Raw genomic sequence first — 27,225 nt, forward strand, 5'->3', positions numbered from 1 at the left:
TATAAACATTCCATTTCCTTCAACCAGAAAGTAAATATCCCATCAAAACAAGAATATAGATTCACCCTAAGATTAATACTTAAGTAAATGCAGTTTAGGGTGGTATTACAGAAATTGGAGGAGCATAAGTGAATCTAGTTTTCTTTACTTCTTGGTATTTTTGATCTAAACCATATTTCTTTAAGTTAACATGTGCTCAAAAAGCCTACGAACAGCATGGTAGTGACTGTAATTGACAATTTCCTTCTAACTAAATACAATCTATTGAAATCAAAACAGTCTGGATACTTAACTTGAAGTCTCTTATTTGAAAAAAATTCAAAGAGGGATCCCTGGGTGGCGCAGCGGTTTGGCGCCTGCCTTTGGCCCAGGGCGCGATCCTGGAGACCCGGGATCGAATCCCACGTCAGGCTCCCGGTGCATGGAGCCTGCTTCTCCCTCTGCCTGTGTCTCTGCCTCTCTCTCTCTCTCTGTGACTATCATAAATAAATAAAATTAAAAAAAAAAAAAAAAAAAAATTCAAAGAAAGGTTAAAGTGTGAGAAGATGCTCCTACTTAAACAGGGCAGATACATTTTCTTTTTTTTTTCTTTTTTTTCTTTTTTTTTGGGGGGGGCAGATACATTTTCAAAATAATTCAGTTATAGAAGGGCACTGAGAAGTTCTAGAATACAGGATGCCTCTGTTCAACGGGATATTAAACAACATAATGACATTCCAACAGTTAACGTTAGAATCATAGTGTTTTAGATTTTGGAACCAAAGGAGTCTTCAGAGGTGATTTCATGAAATTTCTTTATTTTCTATCATAAATAATGTATTGTAAGAGTTGAAACCTTATTGAGGGGAGATAATCCTAATGATAGTGACATTTGAAATGTAAGGGATACTTTAGGAAGTTTACATTTGGTTCCTATCATTACTACTTCAATCTTGGAGTTCAATATCAAAATAAAAAACATTTGGTCATCTAAACTGAACACTAGTTGATTTTGAGCCCTCCTCACAAGTACCTCCTTACTCTCTTAAAGGTTTCTCTGGTCATCAAGGATCAGAAGCAAAGAACAAGGACTTCCTAACACAGGTGCAATAATAGACTGAATGCTTATCTCCCCGAAGTTCATATGTTGAGACCTAACCCCAGTGTGACGATGTTAGAAAGCAGGAACTTTGGGAGGTCATTAGGTCATGAGAGTGGAACTTTATGAATGATATTAATGTCTTTGTAAAAGAGACCCCAGATGGCTCCCTCATCCATCTGCCATATGAGAGACAGCAAGAAGATGGCCCCCTATGATCAAGAACACAGGCTCTCACCAGACACTGAATTTATTATGCCTTAATCTTGGGCTTCCCAGCCTCCAGAACTGAGAAATAAGTTTCTGTTGTTTATAATAAGCTAGCTGCTCTATAGGATTTGTGGTATAGCAACCTAAACAGAATAAGATACACAGTAGGCAAAATTTTTCTGTAAAGTGCCAGGTAGTAAATATCTTGGGCTTTGTGGTCCATATGGCCTTAACTGCTCAACTTTGCTGTCATAGTGTGAAAGCAGTCACAGACAATATGTCAATGAACGGGTGTGGCTGTGTGTTCCAATTAAAATTTATTATAGACACTGAAATTGGAATTTCATATCATTTTTATGTGTCTGAACTATTCTTCTTTTGATTCCCCACCTCCTACCCCCAGCCATTCAAAATGTAAAAACCACGCTTAGCTTGCAGGCCATATAAAAACAGGAGTGTGCTAGATTGGTTCACAGGCCATAGTTTACTAAGTTGTAGCACTCACTAGGGCTATAATCCAGAGAGATTTAACTAAATTGGAAGATTTCATCAAATAGAATACTGCTATAATAGTTGTAAAAAAATGATCTTTCTCCAAAGAAGATATACAAATGGCCAAGAAGCATATGAAGAGATGTTCAACATCACTAATCATTAGAGAAATGCAATCAAAACAAAAATGAGATACCACTTCATACCTACTAGGATGGCTCTAACAATAATAAAAAGTGAAAAACAACAAGTGCTAATGAGGATATGGAAAAATGGGAACCCTATACATTGCTGTAGGGAATGTAAAATGCTGCAGCTATTATGGAAAATAATTTGGTCAATAGTTAGAATTACCATGTGACCCAGCAACTCCACTCCTAAGTATACACCCAAAAGACTTGTAAACAGATACTCAAATACATGTACACATATGTTCATAGCACTATTCTCAATAACCAAAAGGTAGAAACAGCCCAAACGTCCATCAGCTGATGAATGGATAAATGAAATGTGAAATATATATATGATGTAATATTACTTCACCATAAAAAGAAAACTGATTCAAATTCTACAATGTGGATGAACCTTGAAAAGATTATGCTAAGTGAAATAAGCCAGACACAAAAGGTGATATACTGCATGATTTCATTTCTATGAAATATCCCAGAAGAGGTAAATCCATAGAGATAGAACACAGATTGGTGGCTGCCAAGGGCTTGGGGGAGGAAGCAATAGGAGTAACTGCTTAGTGAATATGGGGTTTTCTTTTAGAGTGATGAAAAATGTTTGGGAACTAGAAAGAGGTAGAGGTTGCACATCACTGTCAATATACTAAAGCCACTGAACTTTGCGCTTTAAAATGGTTAATTTTATGTTTTGTGAATTTTATCTAAAAATGTATATTTTCCTATTAATTTAAAATAATCAGACAAAAAGACAGGGAAAGCAGAAAATGGCTACAAAAAATAAAATTCATAATCAAACATATCTCAGTTTGATTGAATTAAAATATTGTATTTATTTATTCATGAGAGACACAGAGAGAGAGGCAGAGACACAGGCAGAGGGAGAAGCAGGCTCCCTACAGGGAGCCTGATATGGAACTCAATCCCAGGACCCCAGGATCACAACCTGAGCTGAAGGCAGATGCTCAACCACTGAGCCACCCAGGTGCCCCTATATCTCAATTTTAAATGTCAGAGCATAATAACAAGATATGAAATGACATCTTAGCAAGACACACAATTCTAGGTTCCAGAAGAAAAGAACTATAGAAGACACTATTTGTATGTCCCTAGTGTACCCAGCATGGTACCAAGCCCATGGCAGTTGTTCAAATAAGTACTTGTTAAAAGAAACCTGAGGTGTGGTTTGACTCCTCATGTGTTCAAAACTTATCTTTTGGTGGTTAATTAAAAGATTGCTCAGAGAGACAGAAAGTAAAATAGTAGTTTCTAGTGGTGGGATGGGGGGATACGGAGTTATTGTTTAATGAGTACAGAGTTTCAGTTTTGCAAAATGAAAAGAGTTTTGGAGATGAATGGTGGTGATGGGAGCAGCACAATGTGAATGCCAGGGAACAATACACTTAAAAAATGGTAAAGATGGTAAACTGAAGGGCTATGTATATTTTACCATAATTTTTAATTGCTTTTTTCCAAGGATTTTTTTAAAAAGTAGATCAGTAAAAGTGGGGAAAAAGTGATTCATTCACTTAACAAACATTGAAGGCCACAGCTAACCTCTTGGTGTTGAGCTAGTCCTTGCCCTCATCAAGAGACAAGAAAAATAATAAATAGAAAATGCAAACTAGTGATAAGCACTATAAAAGAAAAACAAAAAGAGATAAAGAATAGAGATTGAAGGAGGGTAGGACATGGGGAATAGTGCTATTCAAGATAGCACGGTCAGGAAGATTTCTATGTTGAGCTGGCATCTGAGAAGAGAACTGAATGAAATAAAGGAACAAGCCATGTAAATATCTGGGTGAAGCATATTTCAGGCACAGAGAACAGCAAGTGTGAAGGCGAGAATGTGTTTGGTGTGTTCAAAGACTAGTGAAGAGACTTCTGGGGCTTGAATAGATGAGGAGGACACAAGGTGGTAGATGAGGTCAGAGCAGTTGCCAGGAGCCATATCATTGAGCATCTTGCAGACCACTATAAGGATTTTTAGATTTTATTCTAAATAAGATATAAAACCACTGGAAAAATTTAAACAGGGAAATAATTAATGTTTTAAAAGGATGACTGCTGTGAGAGGAAAAGGCTTTAGGGGCCAACAGTGGAGCAGGAAAACTGGTTAAGAAGCTACTGTAGTCATCTAGGTAAGAGATGGCAGTGCTCAGACCATGGTGATAGAATCCAAGGGTGTTAAGAAATGGTCAGATTCTAGACCTATACTGATTCTAAGCTGATAGAATTTGTTGATGGGGGTTGAATGTGAGAGAACAGAGTCAAGATTTTTGGCTGACTGGAGACTAGAAGTGCTATTTCCTAAAATAAGTAAAATTAGGGAAAGGGTGGAATATACTAAGTTTGGAACATATGGGACATGTCCTATGGAACATCTAAACAAAGATGTAGTATAGGCAATAAGGTATGCAAATCTGGAATTCAGAGAAAATTGAGATTTAAGATATAAATTTAGGAGTCATCACTACACAGATGATAATAAAAGCAATGAGACTGGTTGGGATTACCTAGGAACTGATAGAGAAGAAAAGAGGTACAAGAATGGAGTTCTGGGACTCATCAATAATTAGAAGTCAGGAAAGACAAAAAAAAAAAAGATTAAGTAAAAGAAACTATGGAGTGGCCAGTGAAAGTGAAGGAAAACCAGGAATGGGTGATATTGCAGAAGCCAAGTGAAGAAAGTAGTTCAGGAAAGGTGAAGTGGTCTGTTCAAATGCCACTGAGGTACAGCAAAGTGGGGACTGAGAACCTGGCAATGTGGCAGTCAGTGGAAACCTTGATATGAGTAGTATCAGCTGAGTAACAGGAATGAAAAGTCGAATGAGGAAAGGATATGCTTTCAAGGAGCTTTCCTCTAAAAGAAACACAAAAAATGGAGTAATAGCAGGATGGAGATATGAATGAAGGAAAGGCGAAAGAAATTTCTTTTATCATAGAACCTAAGACGGCATGTTTGTGTGGTGATGGGAATTATCTTACATAAAAGGTAAAAAGCGATTATTGAAGAGTAAAGGGGGATAACTGTAAGTGCTAAGTCCATTAAGTACACAGAAGTAGATGGGATTCTGTACACGAATGGAAGGATGGGCCTTTTTTCATTGTAATAGGAGGAAAGGCAGAGTGTGAGGTTATAACTGGAGATAGAGTGATAGATTTGTTGGTAGGAAAATATGAAAATTCTCTTCTAGTTGCTTCTATGTTCTCAATAAGAAACAAGGTCACAGCTGAGAATGAAAAGAGCAGGGTGTTAGAAGGAGCAGAGAAGATACGGTAGAATGGCTTTGGAAAATGGAGAATATCCTAAGGAAATATAGGATGCTGGTAACACCAGGAACCCACATGAATTTAAAGTGATACCAGTCATCTGAAAAGCATTTAACAGTAATAAACATAATAAGTATTATGAAAATAATTATTGCTAAAATTCCATTGTTACCATGTACTGATTAATTACTATGTACCAGGCACTATACTAGGCTGGTTATAGGTTTTATATCATCATTATCTTCATTTTATAGATGAAGAAACTGAGGCCCAGTAAAGCAAATATATCCAAAATTACCATGGTAAATGCTTCTAGATTTTAATTTAGAACTTTTATTTAATTTAGGTTTTAATTTTAATGTAGCGGGTTTTTTATTACCAAAAGCTTTCTTCCTATCAACTATGCCATATTGCCTATAGTAGATAGTATAAAAATCGTAACACTGACTTTGGTTAAGGTCTTCTAATCCCACAGAACCTTATATACAGCCATGTTTTCACAGACTGTTAGGTTAAGTTCTAACAAGGTAGAATAAATGTATACTTCATGAATTGTATTTCTGCTTACATTCTCATTACAAAAGCTAACTTTTTAGCAAAGAGGTTCTAGCTTAAGCATAAGTCATTTCCTCCTTGCCCTTAATAAAATGGAAATGTGATTAGATGTTCTAATACTGTCAATATGTCACAACTCTTCTATTTCACAGCAGGAAGGCAAGGTCAATTAAGACTTAGCTATCAACACCACTGACCAAAGGATAAGATTTTACTTAGGGGAAAAAAACAACAACATAAAGAATCAAAAAAGATAATTAATATGTTAATTATTTTATCAGTTACATCTTATAACCATAATAGTAAAAGAGATGAAAATATTATTTTAACAGCAGGTACCAGAGTTCCTCTTGAGAAGGTAACTGTATTTGCAGATACTATATCCTTTTTTTTTTTTTCCCAGATACTGTATCTTAACAGGTTGTTTTGGTTGGGGAAGATAAAGCCTCAAAGACATTAGTAAAGAGAAGAAATACCTAACTTCTCTCCTTAAGTAAGAAAAAAAAGACCAGAGAAGAGAGGGTATAGTGCTAGTACAAGGAAAGATGACAACATGGTGAAGGCCATAGTGATTAGTGACACGGAAAGGTGAGAAAGTGGTAAAGTAACTGAAGGCCTTTTAAAAAGAAAGATGGCGAGGTACTGGGTGGCTCAGTCAGTTAAGCATCTGACTCTTGATTTCAGCCCACGTCATGATCTCAGGGTCATGAGACTGAGCTCCACGTTGGACTCTGAACTCAGGGTGGAGTCTGCTTGTCCTTCTCCCTCTGCTCTTTACCGACTTGTGCATGCACATGCGTGCTCTCTCTCTCTCTCAAATAAATAAAATCTTTTTTAAAAAAAGATGGATAACATTCCATTTAAAATTATTTGCAGTATTCTAAATGCAAACCTTCCTACTTCTCCTAATCTTCAGAAAAGTACTGAACACATACAAATGCCTAATGTAAATGCTCAGGGGAGGGTAGAAATCAAAGGAGGAGGGCTAAGTTCTACATCTGGTACAGGATGGAGCAGACAAGAGAGAAGAGCTGTAAAAGGTGAGAAATGGGTTAATTTGGAATTAAACAGAAACTTTAAAACTAAAAGCCACTATAAGCTCTAAAAATTCTATAAAATCTTGGAAAAGCATTTTAGGTGTGAAATAAGGTCAGCTTGAGTCAATCATATATAAACCTCAAAAGTCAAGTTAATAAGTGAGATACAGGGACACGTGGTAGTACAGTAAGTGTAGCATCCGACTCTTGGTTTCAGCTCAGGTCCTGATCTCGAGGTCATGAAATCGAGCCCTACATCAAGCTCCATGCTCAGTGTAGAGTTTGTATAAGTTTCTCTCTCCCTCTGCCCCTCCCCACTGCATGTTCTCACTCTCTCTCAAATAAATAAATCTTTTTAAAAAATAAGTGGGATATAAATATTTTTCCAAAATATTATTTAAGGGGATCCCTGGATGGCTCAGCAGTTTAGCACCTGCCTTCAGCCCAGGGCGTGATCTTGGAGACCCGAGATCAAGTCCCACATCAGGCTCCCTGCATGGAGCCCGCTTCTCCCTCTGCCTGTGTCTCTGCCCCAATCTCTCTCTTTCTGTGTCTCTCATGAATAAATAAAATCTTTAAAAAAATTCTTTAAATTTCCCATTCCTATTATTTTGATGCTTATATACTTATACTACAGGAACACTTTAAAATATTTAAACAATTTTAAATATTTTTAATTATTTTTCAATTTTAAAAATCTAGAAAAAACAAAAAAAGGAGTGAAAATTTCCCATTATCCCACCATTGTGTATATCCATGTGTATGGCAAAATACTTCCTCTCTACACCTCCAATTCTACTTTCCCAGAGGTAATCACTGTTACATGAATCAGTTTCATCATATACTTCCATATTTTTTCTATAATTACATAGTATATACTTTTTTCTTTCTAGAAAGGAAGTTGTCTCAGACATACTGTGCTGCAACTTGTTTCATCAACTTAACATATTATGAACACTTACTATATTTCCAGGTAACAATATATCAAGCTACTTTATACTCTTAAATGGTTGCATAGTATTTAATTTTTTCATAATTTATCTAGGTTCCTCTTGTCAGGCATTTATGCTTTTTCCAAATTTTTGCTATCGTAAATGACACAATAGTGAATTCCGTAAGAGACATTCCTAAGAGTGGAATTCCTAAATTCCCACCTGGGCTGCCCCTCGTTATAGTTTTAATCTAACTTCCCTGATGATTAAATATGTTATATTTCTTCATGTGCTTATTGCCCACTTGTATATCTTTTGTGAAACGTCTTTCATATATTCCTCCCATTTTTTAATTACTTTATAAGAGTTCTTTTTACACTCTAAACATGTCCTTTGTTTTGACATATGTGTTATCAATCTTTTTTATTAGACTATGGCTTGCCTTTTCATTTTCTTAATGGTGTCTTTCAAAGAGCAAAAGTCTTATATTCTGATGAAATCCAATTTATCAATTTTTTCTTTATTAATCATGCTTTTTGTGTTCTAAGACATCTTTGTCCACTCCAAAATAGTAAAACTTTTTTTCTTATTTTTTTCAAGAAGTTTTTTTGGGATGCCTGGGTGGCTTAGCAGTTGAGTGCCTGCCTTTGGCCCAAGGCGTGATCCTGGAGTCCTGGGATTGAGTCTCACTTCGGGCTTCCTGCAGGGAGCCTGCTTCTCTCTTTGCCTGTGCCTCTGGCTCTCTCTTTCTCTCATGAATAAATAAATAAAATCTTAACAATAAAAAAAAGTTTTATATGTTTGGGTTTTATATTTAGGTCTATAATTCATTTTAAGTTAATTTTTATTTATGGAGGTATGGATCAATGCTAATTTTTGTTGTAAAGACTTTCTTTCTCCACTGTGTTGCCTTGGCATCATAGTTGAAAATCAGTTGACCTCATATGTACAGATCTATTTCTGGACTATTTTGTATCATTCATCTATACGTCTATCTTTTCACCAATGTCAAACTATTTTAATTATTGTAGCTTTATGGTAAGTCTTGAAATCAGATAAAATCTCTTCTAACCTTCTGTTTTTGAAAATTGCCTTGGTAACTCTGACTTTTGCATTTTCTTTTAAATCTTAGAATCCGCTTGTAATTTAAAAAAAAAAAAAAGAGTCTACTAGAAGTCTGATTGAGATTGCACTGAGTTTATAGATCAACTTGGAAAAACTGTCACTCTAAAAAATTGGATCTTTTTATCTATGAATATGGCATATCTTTCCTTTTATGTCTTCTTTAATTTCTTTCAGCAAAATTTATAGTTATCAATGTAGAGGTCTTAGATATCTTTTGTTCAACTTATTCTTAGGTAACTTATGATTTTGGTCTTATTGTGTTTGTTTTTTTCTTAATTTCATTTTCCAATTGTGTGCTGCTAGTTTAGAAAAATACAATTGATTTTTGCATATATCAATCTTATGTCTACAACCTTGCTAAATTCATTTATTTGTTCCAGCAGTTGCTTTGTAGATTCCCTAGATCTTTTTACATAAGTTATCATATCATCTACAAATACTTTTACTTCTTCCTTTTCAATCTTTATGACTTTTATTTTTCTTGCTATTACAAAGCCCACCAGTATAATACTGAATACAAGTGGTAAAAGTGGGTATCCTTGCATTGTTCCCAGTCTCTGACACATATAGTCTTTCACCATTAAGTATGATCTTTGTTATATATATTTTAGAGGTGCTATTTATCAGTTTGAGAAATTTTCTACTATTCCTACTTTGTTTGGAGTTTTTACTATGAATAAGTGCTGAATTTTGTCAAGTGCCTTCTCTGTATCTATTTAAGTCATCATGAGGATTCTTAATTTTAAGGAAAGTCTTTGATAACCAATTCAACTTCCTTAATAGATGTAGGACTATTATTCATCTGGCTATTGTATGAATTTTAGTAAGTAGTATTTTTCAAAATATATGTTTATTCCATTTAAGTCGTGTTCATTGATGTAAGACTATTCCCCAGTATTGTTATCCTTTTAATATCCATAAATTCTGAGGTGGTAATCCCTTTTTCATTCTTGATAGTTATGATTTGGGTTCTCTTCTTTTCTTGATCAGTCTAGCTAGAGGTTTCTCAATTTTGTTGATCTTTTCAAAGAGCCAGTTTTATATTTGTTCATTTTCTCAACTGTTTTCTATTTAATTGATTTCTACTCTTATTTTTATCATTTCCTCCCTCATGTTTATTTTGGGTTTACTTTCCTCTTTTTTTTCTAGTTTCTTTTTTTTTTTTAAGATTTTATTTATTTGAGAGAGAGAACATGAGCATGGGAGAGGTAGACTCACTGCAGATCAGGAAGCTTGACGCAAGGACTAGATCCTTAGGACCCTAGGACCACAACCTGGGCTGAAGGCAGACACTTAACCAAGCCACCAGGCGCTCCTTTTTCTAGTTTCCTATAGTGAAACTTCAGGTCACTGATTTTAGGTCTTAGTTCTTTTATAATACTAGCATTTAAAGCTATACATTTTGGGGCACCTGGGTGGATCAGTCAGTTAAGCATCTGGCTCTTTGTTTTGGCTCAGGTCATGATCTCATGGGTTATGATCTCATAGGTCGTGATACTGAGGCCCCACATCTGGCTCCATGCTCAGTAGGGAGTCTGCTTGAAGATTCTCTCCTTCTGCCCCTACCCCCACTCATATACATGTGTGCTCTGTCTTTCTAAAATAAATGAATCTTTAAAAAATAAAAATATGGATGCCTGGGTGGCTTAGTTAAGTGTCTGCCTTTAGCTCAGGTCATAATCCTGGAGCCTAAGATCAGTCCTGCATCAGGCTCCCTGCTCAGCAGGAAGTCTGCTTGTCCCTTGCCCATGCCTGTGCTCTCTCTCAAATTAATAAGATCTTTTAAAAATAATAATAATAAATAAAGTTACACATTTCATGCTAACATTGTTTTAGATGCATCTCACAAACTAACGTATTTTCATTGTCACTCAGTTCCAAATATTTTCTAATTTTTCTTGAGATTTTGTCTTTGAGTTACAAATTATTTAGAAGTATGTCTGTCACTATATTTCCAGATGTTAGAGGTTTTTCTAGCTACTTTATTGCCACTATAAATCTTTTTTTCAATATTTATTTATTCATCTTAGAGCGAGGAAGAGAGCATGAGCAAGAAAGGGAGAGGAGAGACAGAATCTCAAACAGACTCCATGCTAAGTACAGAACCCAACACAGGGCTCAATCTCATGACCCAAAGATCACAACCTGAGCTAAAACCAAGAATCAGATGTTTAACTGACTATGTCACCCAGGCATTCAATTGTTACTGATTGCTAATTTAATTGTTGTATTCAGAGAATACACTTTGTATAATTTTAATGCTTATGAATTTATTGATACTCGTTTTATGGCCCAGTATATGACCTATCTTGGTGAATGTACTACATGCACTTGAAAATAATGCATATTCTCAAATTGTTGGATACAATGTTCTATAAATGCCAATTAGATCAAGGTGGCTGATTATGTTGCTCAGATCTTCTATGTCTTTACTAATATTTTGTGTAGTTACTCTATCAATTACTTAGATAGTATGTTAAAATATTCTACTATAGGGAAACCTGGGTGGCTCAGTTGGTTGAGCTTGGTTTTCGCTCAGGTCACAATCTCATGGGTCATCAGACCAGGCTCCACACTCAGTGGGGAGTCTGCTTGAAGATTCTCTCCTTGTGCTCACTTTGGCAGCACATACACTAAAACTGGAAGATTATCTGCTTTTGCCTCTCCCCCCAAATACACAAGATCCAAAATAAATAAATCTTTTAAAAAATATCCTACTATATTGAGGAATTGTCTGTTTCTCCTTTTGTCAATTCTTGCTTCATATATTTTGAAGCTTTTATTACACAAAAACACATCTATAATAGATACGCTTCCGTCATGAACTGTTCATCATTATGATACAGACCCTCTTAATAATACTGTCTTAAAATCTGTTTTATCTATTTAAAAACAACCATACCAGCCTTCTCATACTTCCTGTTTGCATGTTGTATCTTTTTCCACCCATTTACTTTCAACCTACATAGCCAGCCTATTATAGGAGTTTGCTTTTTCATCCATTCTAGCAATTTCTGCCTTTGAATTAAAGTTTTAAGACCATTTACATATAATCATTGTACTGGCTGAATCTGGATCCACCATTTTTTGTTTTCTCTTTGTGTTCTTTATTTTCCTATCTTTCTTCCTCCTTTCCTGCCTTCTTTTGGATTATTTCTATTGTGTTGGTGATTTCCCTAGAAACTACAGTATGTACTCTTGATTCATCAAAGCCCATATTAATCAATACCTTTACCATAGTTTCCTTCTACCCAAAGAACACCCTGTGCAATTTCCTTTAGTGCTGACCTGCTGTGGCACATCTCTCAATTTTGTGTTTATCTAAAAGTGTTTTCATCACCTTGCCTTCATTCTTTTTTTTTTTAAGATTTTATTTATTTATTCATAGAGACACAGCTAGAGAGAGAGAGGCAGAGACACAGGCAGAGGGAGAAGCAGGCACCATGCAGGGAGCTGATGTGGGACTCGATCCCGGGTCTCCAGGATCACACCCTGGGCTGCAGGCGGCGCTAAACCACTGCGCCACTGGGGCTGCCCATCATTCTTGAAGGATCTTCTTGCTAGGTAGACACTTCTAGGATTGCAGTTTTCTTTCAATATATTAAAAATGTGGGATCCCTGGGTGGTGCAGCGGGTTGGCGCCTGCCCTTGGACCAGGTTGGCGCCTGCCTTTGTGATCCTGGAGACCCGGGATCGAATCCCACGTCGGGCTCCCGGTGTATGGAGCCTGCTTCTTCCTCTGCCTATGTCTCTGCCTCTCTCTCTCTGTGACTATCATAAATAAATAAAAATGTAAAAAAAAGAAGTTTAAAAAAAAATACATTAAAAATGTGATTCTACCCTTTTCTTGTTTCCATTGTTACTGTTCAGAAAAAAAAGCTGTTAGTTTAATTCAGGTGGTGGTAAACTGACCTCTGGGTTAAATTGGGCCCAGCACCTATTTTTTTTTTCCTAGCACCTATTTTTGTAAATAGAGCTTTACTGGAATATCACCACAACCATTCACCTATGTATTCTCTGTTCTACTATAGGGACACCTGTGCATCCAACTCTTGGTTTTGGCTCAGATCACAATCTCATGGGTCATCAGACCAGGCTCCACAACCCAGGCTGGTTTTGTGCGACAAGGCCAGAATTGAGAGGTTAAACAGATCATATGGTACTAGCATACACACAAATAGACCAATGGTCTAGAACAGGGAGACCAGAAGCAAATGCTCACTTATATGGTCCAGATGATCTTCCACTAAGATGCTAACGCCACTCAATGGGGAAAAGACAATCTCTTCAACAAATGGTACTAGGAAAACTGTATATCCACATGCAAAAAAATGAAGTTGGACCCTATCTTACATCATATACAAAAATTAACTCAAAAGGGACTAATGGCCTAGATGTAAGACCTAAACTATAAAACTCCTAGAAGAAAACATAGAGAAAAACTTTGTGACATTGGACTTGGCAATGATTTCTTGGAGAGTACACCAAAAGCACAGGCAACAAAAGCAAAACAAAACAAAACAAAAAAACCTGAAATAACAAAAAACAAAACTACCCAATAAACAAATAAATACATACATACATAAATAAATAAATAAATAAATAAGAAAGACTACGTGAAACTTAAAAGTTTTGTGTATCCAATAATACAATCAACAGAATAACTGTGAGTAGGATACTAAGTACGTTAATTAACGTGTGACCTTATATTTGTGAACAACTTACTTATCCTCTCCCAGCCTAAGTTTCCCAATCTTTAAAGTGATGACAATACCACTTTCCTTGTTTATGGCATAAAAATGGGTATGCATTAAGTATTTAGTTACTGTCCTTTTATAAACCACCTTCAAATTCTATGCCATTGTTTTAAACATTTTCAGTGGTGAGAAATCTTAATCTTTCATCATGATTGGACCATCTATTCAACTAAAAGTGACAGTACAAGATAAGTTTAATAAATGAGTGAGCAAGATAGTTCATCTAAAAGGTGTTTTGCAGCAAGAATCCTATGAGTCTAAGCAAGATCTTGATATCACTATTAGTTTACTTTTTGGAGAAATTCTCACAGAATTTCTCAATATTTTTCCATTTTTTATAATCTAAAATGATTGTCTGACCTGATTAATTCTATCTGGATTGCATGCTTCTGACACATATATAATTTGAGATTATTAAAGTTGGCCACTGTAGACTTTGATGACTTGTTTTTGGATCACATAAAGAAACATGTTTTATTAGATGTTACTATTTTCTTTGAAAATGGTTTTGTCCAATTGCCTTAGAAACAGTAGTACAGGGGCACTTGGGTAGTTCAGTCACCCAAGTGACTGAGTTAAGCATCTGACTCTTGCTTTCAGCTCAGGTCATGGTCTCAGGATCATGAGACTGAAGCCCTGAGCAGGGTTCATGCTGAGTATAGAGCTTACTTAAGATTCTCTCCCTCTGGCATAGTCTATTAAATGTCCGACTCCTGGATTTGGCTCAGGTCGTGATCTAGCGGTGGTGAGGTAGAGCCCCGCATTGGGTTCTGCTTTCAGCATGGAGTCTGTTTAAGATTCTTTCTCCCTCTGGCCCTCCTGCTCATGTGCATGTGCTCTCTCTCTCTCTCTCTCAAATAAATAAATCTTTTAAAAAAAATGTTTTTCTTCCTTTGTCCCTCTCCTCTCCATTTGAGTACACTCCCTCTACTGCCTAAAAAAATTAAAATAAATGAATGAATGAAACAGTAGAACCAACTCTATGTGCTTAAAGCAATCATTAATTCTGGGTTCCCACAAACCACAAGAAAAATGATCCCACTGATACAAAGTCACACTTTATACTATCTTTATAATGTGCTTAGGATAATGTGATTAATGACCATCTAATTCTTTTCTGCCACAATTTAAGCACATTCTCTCTTGCCCTACAGTCTGTTAATAAGAGAACAGGTACATCAATAATTACAAAGTCTTTGGCATCTGAAGCACTTATTAAATCACCCTTAATCCTTGCCTTCTCCAAGTTAAACAACCCAAATTCCTTTGCGTTTACTTAATATGTTTTGTCTCTTTGAAAACTCAAATTTTTACGTGTAATGTTAGGAAAATAACTTTCATATACCTTATAAAGACAACGAAGAAAACATATAGAATTAAAATTACAGTTATGTAAAAAAGCAATGTGATAAGTATAGTACAATTGTGAATAAAAAATGAAGACTCAGAAAAAAACTGTCATTCATTTATTAATTCTACACCATGGTTCTAATTCTAGTATTCTAGAGCACAATAATCCTTACCAGGGGACTTTCCTTGCTGTGAGTTGCTTCTTCGCTCTCTGTATCTGGCTGGAGTGGATAAACCTGCTTCTTTACTAGGCTTGCTAGCAGGCCCCATTTCTGAAATAAGGAATCCCATCTGTTCTGAAGGCAAGATATTCTCAGGTGGATTGGTCTGGCATTTTATACTGGCATCCACCTAAAATATTAAACCCATTCATTATTCTGAATTTACCCCAATATCTACTAAAAGTTATATTTTATCAGAGGAGATCTAGTACAGAAACATGATCCAACAAATATACCTGTAAAAGGCTTTTCATTCTTATGAGTGATACTACCTTTGATTTTGTTGAACTAATCTGAATATTCAGTAGTAAAATATATATTTCCCCATGCATAAACCATTAAAATGTATATGGAGTTAAACATTTACTTATGACCAGAGGAAGATTAACCATGAAGCTTATTATTATTTTTTGTAACATGCACACACACAATTGGTTAAGAACACTATCTTTTTCCACTCTGGTATCCCTTCCATCAGATTTCCAACTTGTTGGTAATATTGAAGTGGTCATTGGCATAATCCTGTTGGGTGAGGTCAGTGGAGCTCAGGACACTTAATTTTACTCATTTTGTATTCTTTGTCTTAAAGAGGCCTTCAAAATTATAGAAGCTTCAGCCTCTATAAAATCTAGGTCTGTTCTGCTTATGAGATAGGAGTTTCTTTCTTGGAGTTCCTAAGTTTTCTTTGGAATGCAAATCCCTTCATCAAGGTGACCAACTTCTGAAACACTCTTATTTCTTTGAATTCATTTTAAATAAAACTATATAATGAAATAAAGCTAAAAGTTAAAAACATGGTTTTAAAAAGCTCTGATGTTGGGACGCCTGGGTGGCTCAGCGGTTTAGTGCCTGCCTTCAGCCCAGGGCGTGATCCTGGGGTCCTGGGATCAAGTCCCGCATTGGGCTCCTTGCATGGAGCCTGCTTCTTCCTCTGCCTGTATCTCTGCCTTTCTCTCTCCTTGTCTCATGAATAAATAAATAAAATCTTAATAAAATAAAATAAAATAAAATAAAATAAAATAAAAAGCTCTGATGTTCAGGGGCACCTAGGGGGCTCAGTAGATTAAGCATCTGCCTTCAGCTCAGGTCATGATCCCAGGGTCCTGGGATTAAGCCCCACATTGGGCTCCCTGCTCAGTTTCTCCCTCTAAGTCCCTCCACAGCCCCCACCTCCACTCCTGCTCGCTCTTGCTCACTCTTTCCAACAAATAAAATCTTTTTAAAAGACTTAAAAAATAAAAGCTCTGATGTTCAAATATATTTTTTAAAGATCTTGAAAGTAATTATGTGAATGCAATTTTAAGGTATGAAATCAAGTATTTTGGATGTGACTATGAAGGAACAAAGACAAATTTTATGTTCTTTTCACAATCATATCTGAAACACAATGGGCCTATCTTTGGTCTGAATTTATAGTATTTATAATATTATTTTAATCATGATATACTAGGTCTTAACAGTTGGTCTTGAAAAAGGATAATGGGTTGATTGATACCCTTAAGACACTTGGATCTAAAATTAGAGCTAAAAAAGAATGCATTAAAAAAACACAACTGTCAGAAAGTTATCTTGGGAATCTAACAGTGATATTTTCAGTTCCATTAGAGTAAAAAACCCCAAAATTAAAAAAAAATATATATATACACACACACATACATATAGAAGCCTAAGATCAAGAAAAAAATAAAAATAGGAAAATCTAACTTAATTCACAAAAAGTGATCTTAATTTAGATGTACTTTTTATTTAGAATCAAACTTTATCCATTTTCTGGTCATAAACCAGCAGCAATAAAGGAATTTGCGTCTACCTTCAGAATATATCTCTCAAACTAGAGTCTGAATTCTGCTTTAAGAATGTAGAGAACAACAAAAATAATGTAGATATTAGTAGTGAAATTCAAACACAGTATGCTCATAAGTCAAAAGAGAATTCAAATAATGCTGTAAGAAAGTATAAAAAGACCTCTAACCATCTCCTTACCTCCAAGCTAGAAATGGCTAGGAAAGTCCTGATATTATTTGCCAGATAAACCATCCTTTCTGAGTAGTGGATTTTTTTTTTAAGATTTTATTTATTTATTCATGAGAGACATAGAAAGAGAGAGGCAGAGACGCAGGCAGAGGGAGAAGCAGGCTCCACGCAGGGAGCCCGACGTGGGACTCGATCCCAGGTCTCCAGGATCATGCCCTGGGCCGAAGGCAGGCACCAAACCGCTGAGCCACCCAGGCTGCCCTGAGTAGTGGATTTTTAATCAGCTAGGCACACCTAGTCCATCCATATTGAGAAAGGAAACAAAACTCGAGGGATGCATTTAACATGAATAAGTTTTATATCAAAATGCTCAGACTGCCTGTCTAGAGGTTGACTTCAGACTGTAACATAGTAAGAAGATGTCTGGGGCTTACGGTTACCTCTTTCTGAATTTTTTGTGCAGAATCACTGGGACATGATCCTTCTAGAAAGCAAAATGGGAGCACCTGGGTAGCTCAGTCAGTTAAGCATCTGACTTTGGCTTAAGGTCATGATGGCAGGGTCCCGGAATCGAGCCCCACGTCAGCTCCATGCTCAGCGTCCCTCTGCGCCCCACCCCACCCCCACCTCGTGCTCATGCTCTCTCTCAAGTAAATAAAGCTTAAAAAAAAAAAGCATAATGAACTGTTAATAAATCCAAATAAAATGTGGACAAACTCTTCACTAAAATGGTCTTTAGCAAGAAGCAGTAGGTACTTTGAGCTTTTAGGACTTTTTCTTTGACTTACCTGATGTGTGCTGAATGGTAGCCCTTCCTGCACAAACACTACTGAAGATGGAGATGGATTATGACTTAGCTGCTCCTTCAGTTTGACATGAGCTTGTTGGATGGCTGCAGATTCCTGCATTGTAGTATTTTCAACAGGCTGAGCTGTGTGGATGGTATAGATGTACTCAGGTGACTGTGGTAGAGAGCAGTTAATTGCTTGTTCTGTTCCGACTACAAAAGATGTAATATCTGAGCCTACAGGAGTAAGTTGCTCCAGCTGGCTAGCCTGACTTGTGGAAGATGCACTGCTGTTGTTTGAATTAGCTAGGATATGTTGGCCTCTGTTAGACTGAGATGTTGGGCACTGATTCTCAACAGGCTCCACCTTCACCATCTCCAATTTAGGGGAGGAATGCAATTCATCTACTATCTGAAAAACAGCCTCTAGGTTTACTTCTGTCTTTTTATTTTCATCAGTAGCACTGCAAGGCCAATTAGAAGGCAGAAATTCAACTGGATAGGAGGATTGCATTGGAGGATTCTGGGAAAAGAGAAAATAGGACTGTTTGGATAGAAAATTGAATATGAGATTAAGGAGGAAAGCAACAAGGTTTAGGCTGACAAATGTTAAACAAATAGATTAAATTTTAACTACAGCTAAGAAAACTTGAACACCAATCAACTATTCAGCAATGGTAGCTTCAATTCTATTGTTAACATTTACTTAGCAACTAATATATGTCAACTACTATCCTAAATTTAATACTGGAAAGGACCAATAATTCTCAGGCTTAAAGTATACAAAATCAAAACACTATAGTACCGAAATGCCTATTTGCTGATGTCTATATACCTAATTCTCCCATAAAAGTTGACAAACAAAAACATCACTTATATCTATCATATGCTATTTTAGGAATGTAGTAAGGAAATTTCAAACACAGGATGCTCACAAGTCCACCAATGCTTCTACAGATTCAGGGGGAGGTACTGATATTCTGTTCCAAATGATCTGGGGAAAAATGGATGGAATATCGAATGTCCTTTGGTTCCTGAGATTGTTTATTTTTAATAATAAAACAACAGATTTTTTAAAAGCTGTCACTTTTAGATGTATTCTTTATATCTTTAAGATGTATTATACATAGTTCTTTGCACAGAGTAGGCATTCAATTACATGTTTGGTGATAATCTCAAGCAATGAACATAAAATACTGAAGAGTAATAATTAAATAAAGCATGTAATGGGTTGATGCTGCCAAATACACTACAAAGAATGTGTCAATTATTTGAAGCACATTATGCCAAATAATGTAAATTTAAATAGTTTAAGCATCAAGCCACTTTACTATAGCCAATAGCACCATTTATTGAGTTCTTACTAAATGCCAAGTACATGCAAAGTACTTTATATATATTATTCCATTTGATCCTCTCAAGAGGTTTATAATGTGATCATCTCCATTTCCAAATGATGAAATTGAAGTTCAGAGAAACTCTGTAATTTACCAAAGTCACAATGAAATAACTGACAGACCCAGGTTTTAAGCACAGGTTGCCTGATTGAAGAGCTCTTGCTCTTAACCATTACACTATAATGATCATTCATGCACACTCTCACCAGTATCTATGATCCAACTAAACCAATTGCATTTATTTCCAGAATGACACCTAAAATATGTTCTATTTTTTTCATTTTAAAAATGCTATGTCTACCTATCTCTATTTTCCTGTAAGAAACATGTATTGTCCTAAATAAGAAAAGGTTCTTTAAAGATATGTTAAATAATTTATTTAAAACATAATCAAGACATAAGCACGTCAGAGTATCTCCAGTATGATCCAAGGAATAGAGTATCTGGATCCCCAAACAAGAGCTTCTAATTTGTGGGACAGATACATCCCTATGGTGAAGATGAACAGATTGGACTATCATGCTTGATGGCACCTGCTATTAAAAATGTCCAACTAAGTCCCTTTGATCTGATTCTACACTCTTCAAACACCAGTTGGATTATAATTTGACTTCCCATGTAATTTTCTCAAAAAAAAAAAAAGGAATATTCCTTTCAGTACTGGAATGCCACTAGTAAGATATTCTCTTAGAAATAGAAGCTATTGGGACACCTGGGTGGCTCAGCGGTTTAGTGCCTGCCTTTGGCCCAGGGCATGATCCTAGAGTCCTGGGATCAAGTCCCACATCAGGCTCCATGCAGGGAGCCACCCAGGGATCCCCCAAAGCATGGAATTTAATCTTATCCTAGAAGTAGCAGTCCAAAACATTTAAATCAACCCACTCACTTCCCAATGAGAAAATAACTGAAGTATAGTATTTACAATATGGGGGCAAAAAGGAATCACCACTTAAATGTCTCATTTTTTATTTCATTTTTTCCTTTCATTAAAAAAAGTAATTATCTGTATCATCTTAGAAGAAACTGTCATTTGGTAACTTATATACTTTTAAAGTTTATCTGATATTCATTTTACCATAGAAGAGCCTAGACCAGCAATGCTCAAACTAACTTTCAGATATGATGAAAATGCTATCTGTGCTGGACAAATTGGTAGCCACTAGCCTGATGAGACTTTGAGCACTCAAATGAATTTTATATCTTATTTTATTTTAACTAATTTAAATAGCCACATGTAGCTAGTGCCTACTGTTTTGGACAGTGCAGGCCTAGAATATTCAGATATAACAACTCCCCCCGCCAAAATTTTTTTTTTTTTTTTAGAACTCAGAAAACTGAAGCCATAATCCACAGCTTACCTCTGGCTACTCATTAAGATAAAATTACACTTTAAAACTGTGCAAGGTCGATAATATTCCACGTGAAGTACAGAGAATGTGTCCATTGTTCCAAGAATCTTACCTGGAAGTAGTTGCAGTGTGCATAGGAAGAGGCAGTGGGAGTGACACAACTACTTAGAGCATCCATGTGGGTAGAAGGAGAACAGCACTGTAGCACAGCTGGGACAAATTCAAACAGAGAAAAATCATCAATCAAAATTAACCTCTAGTAGCATTTAAGGCACTCCCCTCTTTCAACTTGGAAAAATTCCAAAAGTTTTCCTTTGTGGATGCAACAAAATTATATTTAGTACAATTAGTGCTATTATTTGTTGAAAACAACATGGTAATAAACTAATATAAAAATCATTTTAAAGGGTCATGTCTACTTTTCTAAATGATTTCCTTAGCACTAAACATTTTGTTACCTTTTCTAACCATTTATTCTTATTGAAATTTCATTTTTACTGAAAATATCAGAACATATTTGGAATCCCAAAATAACTGTTTCAATTAATTTAATAATAAACATTTGGAGGAGGGTGTGTTTTAAGGATAAGTGAAATACTCTACAAATAGTCCTACCATTATACAATGCATCTAGTAAAAATCCAGACAAAAATGCTTTAACTATCTAAACAAATGGTTAAGAATTTGAATCCAAGAGCCAGACTGTTTGGCTTTGGAGCCCAGCTCCAAAATTTTAATAGCCATACAAACTTGAGCAAGGTTAATCTCTTTGGGCATCAGTTTCTGCATCTTAAAAAAATAGGGGTAATAATAGTACGTGCCCTACTATGTTTGTTGTGAGGAATGAATGAGTTAATATGCATAAAGCACTTAGAATAGTACTGGCATAGAGTAGGCAATCAAAAAACGAATAGCTAATGCTGGTATTATTTTAACTAAAGAAGTTAGTTTCCAAGCTTTCTCTTTATAGTTAGGATACCATGAAAAGATTAACTCTTTGTACTGGGATAGTTATACTTACAGATGCAGTCTTAATAATAGGTTGAGTCTCCTCTTTTCCAGAGAGAGACTCTCCAGAACGAATGAGAATCAGTTATAACACATCACACCTTTGGATTAAACAGAGGATGACATTTATTGAGCACCTACCAGGCACAGTACTAGGTGCTTTACATATATTGCTTCATTTAATCCAAACAACAATTGAATGAGGTATTAACATTACTTTACAAAAATAAGGAAACTAAAGCTCAGAGATGTTAAATAATTTGCTAAAAGTCAAAAAGCTAATAGTGACAGTGACAGCAATCAAACTTTAAAGCACATGCTCTTTAATGTACAATACTTCCCTAACCATCCCTTTTCCTAAAATGTAACATTTTAATTTTACTGGAACACCACTTGATTAATATTTTTAAGTTGTCTTTATCATAAGGTGACAACTTTCTATATCCACATTTTTCATATTTTGTGTATGCTAATAAAATTACTAAACAATCTTAATCTGTAATCTTTGAAAGTAAATTAGCCTAAGAACTGTAAAAATTTATTGCAATGTTTGTCTATTGACTACTGATTTTTAAAATGTCAGTTCACAAAGGTATACTAGAAATAATTTTTTCTAATATGTGCAATTTAAGCCATTAAATTTTGCATATGGAAGTAAAAATTTGAAATAATGGACAGAATTCTACTGTAGATACACATGTAAGGATTGATATTTTCTGACTTACATCATTTTAACAATTCCAGTGATTTAAAAAGCCAGACATTACTAAGACGGCCACAAAGGCTCTTACTACTTCCAAAATAGGTTAGGGTAATAAGCAAGTTTTTACACTTTAGCCTCTGGAGATTTATCCATTCATCTTTCGATGGACACCGAGGCTCCTTCCACAGTTTGGCTATTGTGGACATTGCTGCTATAAACATCGGGGTGCAGGTGTCCCGGTGTTTCATTGTATCTGTATCTTTGGGGTAAATCCCCAACAGTGCAATTGCTGGGTCGTAGGGCAGGTCTATTTTTAACTCTTTGAGTTAAAATTTTCCAGAGTGGCTGCACCAGTTCACATTCCCACCAACAGTGTAAGAGGGTTCCCTTTTCTCTGCATCCTCTCCAACATTTGTGGTTTCCTGCCTTGTTAATTCTCCCCATTCTCACTGGTGTGAGGTGGTATCTCATTGTGGTTTTGATTTGTATTTCCCTGATGGCAAGTGATGCGCAGCATTTTTTCATGTGCGTGTTGGCCATGTCTATGTCTTCCTCTGTGAGATTTCTGTTCATGTCTTTTGCCCATTTCATGATTGGATTGTTTCTTTGGTGTTGAGGTTAATAAGTTCTTTATAGATCTTGGAAACTAGCCCTTTATCTGATACGTCATTTGCAAATATCTTCTCCCATTCTGTAGGTTGTCTTTTAGTTTTGTTGACTGTATCCTTTGCTGTGCAAAAGCTTCTTATCTTGATGAAGTCCCAATAGTTCATTTTTGCTTTTGTTTCTTTTGCCTTCATGGATGTATCTTGCAAGAAGTTACTGTGGCCGAGTTCAAAAAGGGTGTTTGTTGCCTGTGTTCTCCTCTAGGATTTTGATGGAATCTTGTCTCACATTTAGATATTTCATCCATTTTGAGTTTATCTTTGTGTATGGTGAAAGAGAGTGGTCTAGTTTCATTCTTCTGCATGTGGATGTCCAATTTTCCCAGCACCATTTATTGAAGAGACTGTCTTCTAACGGATAGTCTTTCCTCCTTTATCGAATATTAGTTGACCATAAAGTTCAGGGTCCACTTCTGGGTTCTCTATTCTGTTCCATTGATCTATGTGTCTGTTTTCGTGCCAGTACCACACTGTCTTGATGACCACAGCTTTGTAGTACAACCTGAAATCTGGCATTGTGATGCCCCAGATGTGGAAGGAGCCTCGGTGTCCATCGAAAGATGAATGGATAAAGAAGACGTGGTTTATGTATACAATGGAATATTACTCAGCCATTAGAAATGACAAATACCCACCATTTGCTTCAACGTGGATGGAACTGGAGGGTATTATGCTGAGTGAAGTAAGTCAATCGGAGAAGAACAAACATTATACGTTCTCATTCATTTGGGGAATATAAATAATAGTGAAAGGGAATAGAAGGGAAGGAAGAAGAAATGTGTGGGAAATATCAGAAAGGAAGACAGAACATAAAGACTCCTAACTCTGGGAAACGAACTAGGGGTGGTGGAAGGGGAGGAGGGCGGGAGGTGGGGGCGAATGGGTGATGGGCACTAAGGGGGGCACTTGACTGGGATGAGCACTGGGTGTTATTCTGTATGTTGGTAAATTGAACACCAATAAAAAATAAATTTATTAAAAAAAAACCTCTGGAGATTATTCAGATATACAATTTCAGTGTTTTGGATTTGAATTTGATCTCCCAGAATATTTGAAAGCATAAATATCCCGGAAAGAACTTAAACCCAAAAAGGAAAACATCAAGGAGGGGTCTGCTGTGTATGCTCAAACTGAAAAAAAACAGGACATTTTTCTAGTTTTAACAGCTAAGGAAAACCTAGCCCCCTAGTGGCAGGAAAAGATTTCAGTCAGGAGGTGTAGGTTTTCACTCCTCAGGGTACCATGAAATAGTATTTCATTACAAATAAATCAACAAAAAGTGCTAGGTTTATTTTTCTTAATATTGTTCTGATTCCATTGCTTACACATTTTAAATACCTGTAAAAGTGTACTTTAAAGTAAATTTCTTGGATAAAGTAAAATATGCAACAGAGAGTATATTAATATAGCTGACCATACTGGTATCTAAAGAAATAGCAAAATGTGAATATCCTTTTAAGTGTCCAGTAACAAATGGAAAGTGGAATGCTACCTGCAAAGGGGGACATGAATAGATAATCCAAAAAGATTCTTCAATGGCTATTTCCTCACCAGTGCAGCCCTACTTTGTATAGTCAACAAAATAGAACAAAGTAAGATACTAGTAAGTTTGCTAAATATGAAAAACAACTCTAGAAATGCAACTCTGTGCTTTAATACATGACAAAGTATGTATGTGACTATCATAAATAAATACATTTTTTAAAAAAGATTTATTTATTTATTCATGAGAGGCAGAGAGAGAGAGAAGAGAGAGAGAGAGAGGCAAAGACACAGGCAGAGGAAGAAGCAGGCTCCATGCAGGGAGCCCAATGTGGGACTCGATCCTGGGACTCCAGAATCACACCCTGGGCTGAAGGCAGGCGCTGAGCCACCCAGGGATTCCCCTATGTAGGGGAATTCCCCGCTGAGCCACCCAGGGATTCCCCTATGTAGGTCCAATTTAAAGACAGCTTTTTTTTTTTTTAAGGTTTTATTTATTTATTTAGGAGAGCGAGAGAGAGAGAGAGAGAGAGAGAGAGAGAGACGCAGGGACACAGGCAGAGGGAGAAGCAGGCTCCATGCCAGGAGCCCGACGCGGGACTTGATCCCGGGACTTGATCCTGGGACTCCAGGATCATGCCCTGGGCCAAAGGCAGGCGCCAAACCGCTGAGCCACCCAGGGATCCCCTAAAGACAGCTTTTAAAATACTTTATCCTTTCCATGTAAATAGTGTTTTCAATTTTATAAAGCCTATTCACAAACATTAAATTCACTGAATCTCTGACTTGAACTACTATTGCCACTTTATAGGAAGGGAAATTGAGGGGGGAGTGTCATGAAATAATCCACTGAAGAGCACATTGAATGATTAACTAACTACAAAGTGGAGACTAGAATTATTTCATTCCGTTCAATAGACTACTTACTAGGGAATCATTACAGCTGAGCACTACACTAGGTAGAGGGTTATACAGAAATAGAGGCAGCCCCACTCCTCAGAGGCCCAAACCAGACTTCCCACTCTAGCCATGAGAGTACATTCTCACTGCTTGGGTAGGGTGAGTCAACAATCCAGGGTAATCCCACTGCCACCAGTAGAAGGGTGGGTCTCGCAGTCATTTTCTGTTATCTATCCTATCTGGGAGTAACTTACCCTAGGAAGAGACATACCAGGAAAGAGTACCTCAAAAGATAAAACAAAGAGCCCTCTCTGTTATAAGAGGCAGGCAGGTAGCAGAGCACAATGGCCAAAAGAATGGACTCTTCAGTCAATTTGCCTGGGTTCATTCCTCAGCTTTCCTCTGACTAGTCATGTTTCAATTCCCTAATCTATAAAATGAGGATAATTACATTTCTAATCTTGGAAGGTTGTTGTGAGAATTAAATGAATTGATACTTGAGAATTCTCAGAACAATGCTTGGCCATAATGACTGCTACATAATTAACATCAGAGAGGGGAAAAATGAACCCAAGATAAAGCAAGACTAAAAAGAGTCAATCAATACTGGATCTAAAACATGCTGTCTTTAAAGGAGTGGTAAGAGTGGAAAACACGTAGTGTGCTAGGCAAAGAAAATATGCGCTTCAAGAGAGGAATGACAAATGTAAGCAAGGATTCAGAGGAGTCATTTTATGAGTCAATCTCACAACAATTTTCCAGTCTCAATCTTTGGCTTTACTAGAGAAATTAATTTATAAAATATTACATAACATTCAAAATTTACTGGTTAGACTATCTGAAGACCAGATCCAAATTTGCTATCAATATAATTTTTAAATGAAGTCAAGTGCTGCTGTTTACTAGAATTTGATCCAAACCTCCAATTCTCCAAAAGGATTAGATGACCATTATTCCAAAATTAGTTACTTCAATATTACTTTAAAAGCTGGATTTGGGAGTGATTATTATCCTGCCCCTGGGAGTGATACTCCATTTAGCTTTGGAAAAGTCATTTGTAATGTGCTTCATAAACAGATACTTGCTAAATATTGGTTAAATTGCTCATTTTTTGCTTCCTTCACCTAAAATTTGGAACAATCAAATACTTCTACAGTATTTTTATGCCACTTTCTTTTCCAAAGCAAGTCTTTTGTATTTAACAACACAACCTTTTACTTATATAGTACTTCAGAATGTTCAAAGAAGTTTTGGTTATTACAGAATATCATAGACCCACTCTATGTATTTGATAATCATCATGAGATCATGACATTTCTTATTCTTACAACCTCAGAAGTGTTATAGTCATTTCAATTATCTCTATTAAAGACGAAAAAACAAAAATAAAGATAAACATGATTCTATATCACATGCCCTGTAAGCTTTCAAAAGTGTTATAGTCATTTCAATTATCTCTATTAAAGACGAAAAAACAAAAATAAAGATAAACATGATTCTATATCACATGCCCTGTAAGCTTTCAAAACATCAGCAGTACTTATTTGTTCTTTGAATATCTCTTTGCTAGTCCTTACCTTGAACTCTTGGAAACACTTTTTAATTTATAATTTTACATCCAAGCTAACATAAAATATTTTAAAAGTAACATACCCTAAATCATAATAATTAAACAAGTAGTATTTCTATAAATACTACTTGTAGTATTTTCTGGTATGTAATACATAAGTGCTTCTCATAAAATT

At 36.1% G+C, this 27,225-nt stretch overlaps 1 protein-coding gene across 1 annotated transcript in view; it reads right to left on the reverse strand.

Annotated features, from left to right (window-relative positions):
* Positions 1 to 27,225, reverse strand: part of HSF5 (heat shock transcription factor 5) — a 44,013-nt gene that overhangs the window by 6,274 nt on the left and 10,514 nt on the right. Inside the window, exons 3-5 of the mRNA XM_025440323.3 lie at positions 20,835 to 20,932; positions 17,978 to 18,499; positions 15,168 to 15,345 (exon numbers count right to left, since the gene is read on the reverse strand). Of these exons, the coding sequence (XP_025296108.3) occupies positions 15,168 to 15,345; positions 17,978 to 18,499; positions 20,835 to 20,932 (798 nt within the window). The remainder of the gene's footprint in view (positions 1 to 15,167; positions 15,346 to 17,977; positions 18,500 to 20,834; positions 20,933 to 27,225) is intronic.

Source organism: Canis lupus, chromosome 9 (assembly GCF_003254725.2).
Source record: "Canis lupus dingo isolate Sandy chromosome 9, ASM325472v2, whole genome shotgun sequence".
Taxonomy (NCBI): domain Eukaryota; kingdom Metazoa; phylum Chordata; class Mammalia; order Carnivora; family Canidae; genus Canis; species Canis lupus.